Source organism: Pinus tabuliformis, chromosome 7, assembly GCF_031772625.1.
Source record: "Pinus tabuliformis cultivar Carrire ecotype Pingquan chromosome 7, CPIR1, whole genome shotgun sequence".
NCBI classification, from domain to species: domain Eukaryota; kingdom Viridiplantae; phylum Streptophyta; class Pinopsida; order Pinales; family Pinaceae; genus Pinus; species Pinus tabuliformis.
Genome location: NC_142293.1, coordinates 1,616,011,584 through 1,616,016,220, shown reverse-complemented (window position 1 = coordinate 1,616,016,220; position 4,637 = coordinate 1,616,011,584). Strand labels below are relative to the sequence as shown.

The 4,637-nt window shown below is 41.8% G+C and overlaps 1 protein-coding gene across 1 annotated transcript; it reads left to right on the top strand.

Moving 5' to 3' along the window:
- Positions 1–386: 386 nt before the first annotated feature.
- On the top strand, positions 387–3,501 carry LOC149254395 (uncharacterized). The gene is made up of 3 exons (XM_089454768.1): positions 387–1,853; positions 2,029–3,044; positions 3,156–3,501. Exons 1-3 carry the CDS (start codon positions 387–389, stop codon positions 3,499–3,501), a joined length of 2,829 nt encoding a protein of 942 aa, XP_089310894.1.
- The last annotated feature ends 1,136 nt before the right edge of the window (positions 3,502–4,637 follow it).

Genomic DNA, 4,637 nt, shown 5'->3' with positions numbered 1-4,637 from the left:
GGTATCAGAGCAAACTTGCAACCCTGAGGCATATGAGTCTTAACATCCAATTTTAATTAAGATCTAGATGTACAAGTGAATTATTAATTTTATTAAAAATCTCTATAATTTAATTGATTGATTAGATAAATTTATAACCAACTTTTGTTCTCTTATTAAATTGGAAATAATAAGAATTAATAACTTTATTTTAAATATTTAAAAAGAAAAAAAATAACCCATATTATATTTAAAGACATAGGTGTTGGGCTTCATCTGCAGCCTGAGTACTCACTCTGGAGAAGAACAGAGCCAGAGCGGCAGAGCTTCGCAGAAGAGGGTAGTTTCTGACCCGATAGATGGAAAACGCGGGGTCCATTGGGACCCCATCATACAAACAGATAATGATGAACAAGGAGAAGAATGCACAGGACGGAGTGAAGATATCGGGGTCTGAGAAGTCAGGTAAGGAGAATCTGACCAACAAGGGGAAGAGGACTAATGATGGCAAAAATACCAAGAAACAGAAAGAAACCATTGGAAGTAACAGCACAGCAAACAGAGATAGTACGAATCCTTCCCAAGCACAGGTCTCACAAGGAGACAAGCCGGAGAAGGAACAAACAACAGAAGAGGAGGAGGATTTAAACCAAAATAAGGCGGAACAGGGAGGAACAGAGTCAGCAGCCACTGGGAAAAAAACCCAGGGTCCGTGCAAGCCAAAAGCAACTGACACCCTAAGGGTAATAATTTCTGACCTGGAACTTCAAGCGTACCGTGACCACATGGTTGAACATGCAGTGATCTGTAGGTTCATGGGGTTCTGGCCAACAGAAAGAGCACTATGCATGTGGATAAAGCAGCAATGGAAACCCAAAGGGGATGTAAGGCTACACTTAGGAGCTAAGGGTTTCTTTACAGTAGTTTTTTCCAATCTGGAAGACAAGGATCGAATATTTGATGGAGGACCGTATTTCTTTGCCTCCGCAGGTCTTTACATGCGACCATGGAAACCCAACTTCGCACCAGAACAGGAAACCTTCAAACAGGTACCGGTCTGGATTCGCCTTTTCTCTCTTCCGATTGACTATTGGGGATATGCAACACTGGAACAGATAGGCAACAAGTTAGGCACCTTCATCAAGGCCTCAGAAGCGACATTACAAAAAAGATATACCTCTTGTGCTAGAATCTGTGTAGAGATGGATGTTTCCGGAGCACTTCATGAGGGCCTAAGGTTGGAATACAGAGATGAAGTGTATTTTCAAGCCATATACTATGAACAGATCATGTTCCGATGCAGGAAGTGTCATGAGCATGGACATTTGATCAGAGAATTCCCAATGAACAAAATGGCAGAGAAAACCAAGGAAAACAAAGGAGATAAGAATAAGGAAGCCTTTGTACGACCGAATGCAAGACAGAGAGCAAATAAAAAACGACAGACCAAAGCAAGTGCTTCCCTTGGAAATACAAGCAATGCCTTTGAGATGTTAGAATCAGAGACGGAGTCAGAGGACAACATCCCAGAGCAAGAATCAACGAAAGTAAGCAAACCCACAGCCACACCAGAAATGAAAGAACCAGTGTCGAAGCCTTCAAACAACATCCCTTATGCTCAGGGACCAACAGAAGGTGTAGAAGAAGATTCAGAGATGTTAACCAGCGAAATAGGGCTCGAAGATATGGAATTAAGCGACATGCTTGAGCAAGAAGGCATGGATCTACCAAATATGGTAGAAGACTGGAAAAAGAAAGGAATAGAACACATACCGGAAGAGGAGGTAAACAGGATCAACAAATTATTCATAGCAAGACAACAAGCAGAACTGGAATTGCAGAGAAAGAGCCTGGGAACAGCAAAAGGGCTAGGGGTAAGAGTGCAGGGACTGCATCAAACCTCCACAAACTCCAAGAAATGGAAAAAAAGAGGAAGAAGGACCAACAATGAAGCATTACAAGAACTGGGACAAATGCTCCTAAATTCAGGTAAGATGAAAGCCCTTGAGGCATTCTCACTAACCTCCTAAACATTGTTTATTATGAAAGTACTTTCATGGAATGCTAGAGGGCTTAATAGCCAGAAAAAAACAACGTTTGTTAAAGAAGAAGGTCCAAAAGGAACATCCAAACATAGTGTTTGTCCAAGAAACTAAATGTTCCAGCAACATGATGGTCAATATCAGTAAAAAACTGGGTAAACGAATGGAATACCTAGAAACAGCAAGCAATGGTTGGGAAGGAGGCATGGCCATTTTGTGGAATCCACAGGTCATCCAGCTCATTTCCTCTGAAGCTGCCAGATCTCACATATCAATAGAAGTCCAAATAGTAGGGAATCCAGAAACGTATCTATGCACCAATGTCTATGGCCCTCAGAAACTAGAGGCCAAATTGTTGTTACTGAGATCTCTATCCAACTTGAAGCTAAGATATCCACAAGCAAAAGCAATCTTCGGAGGTGATTTCAATATGATCACTTCGCTCACGGAAAAGAGAGGAGGTATTAGAAAGCTCAACAGGGACACTGAAGCTTTCATAGACTTCATTAAATCGGCCAAGCTGGTAGATGTCTTCCCCAAGAGTGGAGCTTTCACCTGGAACAACAAAAGGGGGGGTGATAGGCAAATAGCCTCTAGACTAGACAGATTTCTAGTGACAAAAACTATTCTCCTGGAAGGGATCACTGTGGATTCGGACATACTTCCCAGTGGAGGATCGGACCACTGGCCCATAATAATGACTACGGCCATTCAAGGCACACCCAGAAATAAGCCATTTAGATTTGAAAAGTTTTGGCTCAGTCATCCCGAGTTCATTCCGAAGATTGATCAATGGTGGAAGGAACCGTTAGGCATAAGAGGAACCAAAATGTTTCTTCTACAGGCTAAACTTAAACACATTAGAGCCAGACTTAAAGTCTGGAATCAAGAAGTCTTTGGTAACATATTTAAAGAGAAAAAGAAACTGGAGGAGCAAATGGAACAAATTCACAAAGGATGGATCCAAGGCAACATAGACCAAGAAACTATGAACATAGAACAAAAGCTAATGCAGGACTGGCAGTTAAGATGCCAACAGGAGGAAACGCTATGGAAGCAAAAATCCAGAATTCAATGGCTTAAGGAAGGCGAACAGAACACAAATTTTTTTCATAGATCTGCCATTGATCACAGAGGGGCTAACAAAATATTAAGCATTAAAGATGATCAGGGAACCATTATTCAGACTCACCAAGAAATCTCAAGCCTTCTCATAAACCATTTCAGCTGGATTGCTCGGGAACCGGAGATTGACAGAGGGGAAGCCATTGAGGAGCTTCTAACTTCTATCCCCAAACTCATAACGGAGGATCAAAATAAAGCTTTAAATCGAGAAATCACTTTGGAAGAAGTGGAAGAGGCTGTAAAAGATATGCCTAATGGTAAAGCACCTGGGCCAGATGGATTCACCATAGAATTTTACAAAGCGTGTTGGGAGATAGTCAAGATAGAGGTATGGGAAGTGGTGGAGGATTCCTAGCGTTCCTCTTCAATCCTCAAATCCCTAAATTCTACTTTCCTTGCCCTTATTCCAAAGGAGGAGGAAGCCAATACTCCATCGAAGTTTCGACTAATTGTGCTATGCAATGTCTTGTACAAGATTATTTCTAAAGTCATTACCAATAGACTAAAACCAATTCTCCCAGGGATCATTTCAAAAGAGCAATCAGGCTATGTAGAGGGAACACAGATTTTGGACAACATCTTACTAGCACAAGAGATGATTCACACTCTCTGAACGCAGAAAAAAGCAGGCATGCTAATGCAGTTGGACCTATCAAAGGCTTATGATAAGGTACACTGGCACTATTTGAAAGCTATTTTAGAAGCCTTTGGTTTTGCTAAACAATGGATAATATAGATTCTAACCTTGGTTAAATCCACAAGATTTTCAATCCTGGTTAATGGAGCCCCAACAGACCAGTTCACTCCATCCCGAGGTTTAAGGCAAGGGGATCCCTTATCCCCCTTTCTGTTTGTGATTCTAATGGAAGGTTTAAGCAGACTAATCAGTAGAGAAAAAGAGGAAGGAATCATTCAGGGACTCCAACCCTTGCCCACTAGCCCTGCAACAACACATCAATAGTTTGTGGATGATACAATGTTGCACGGCACACCATCAGTTAAAGAAGCTCTTGGATTCAGAAGTATTCTCAATTGCTTCTGTAAGGCCTCAGGTATGGAGCTAAATCTAACAAAATCTTCCATTTTCTTTTTCAATACGCACTTAGCAGTTCAGAAAAAAATTCTCGTCCATCCTAGGCTTCAAAAGATGCAGCCTCCCTTCAAAATACCTAGGCATTCCGCTGACTGACAGACCTTGGCAGAAATTACATTGGGAAAGAATTTTAGCCAACCTAGAGAAAAGATGTCATCATTGGACACACAGAACCCTCAACTTTGCAGGCCACCTTGTACTCACCAAATCTGTCCTCCAGGCCATTCCGCATTACATGCTTTCCATTCTCCCGGCACCTAAAGGGGTACTTCAGAAAATCAGACTCATCCAAAGAGCGTTTCTCTGGTCGGGTAATTCAGGGAAGCAAAAATGGTCTCTAATGGCATGGGATAAGATCTGCAAACCCAAACACCTGGGTGGACTAAATCTGCAGGACC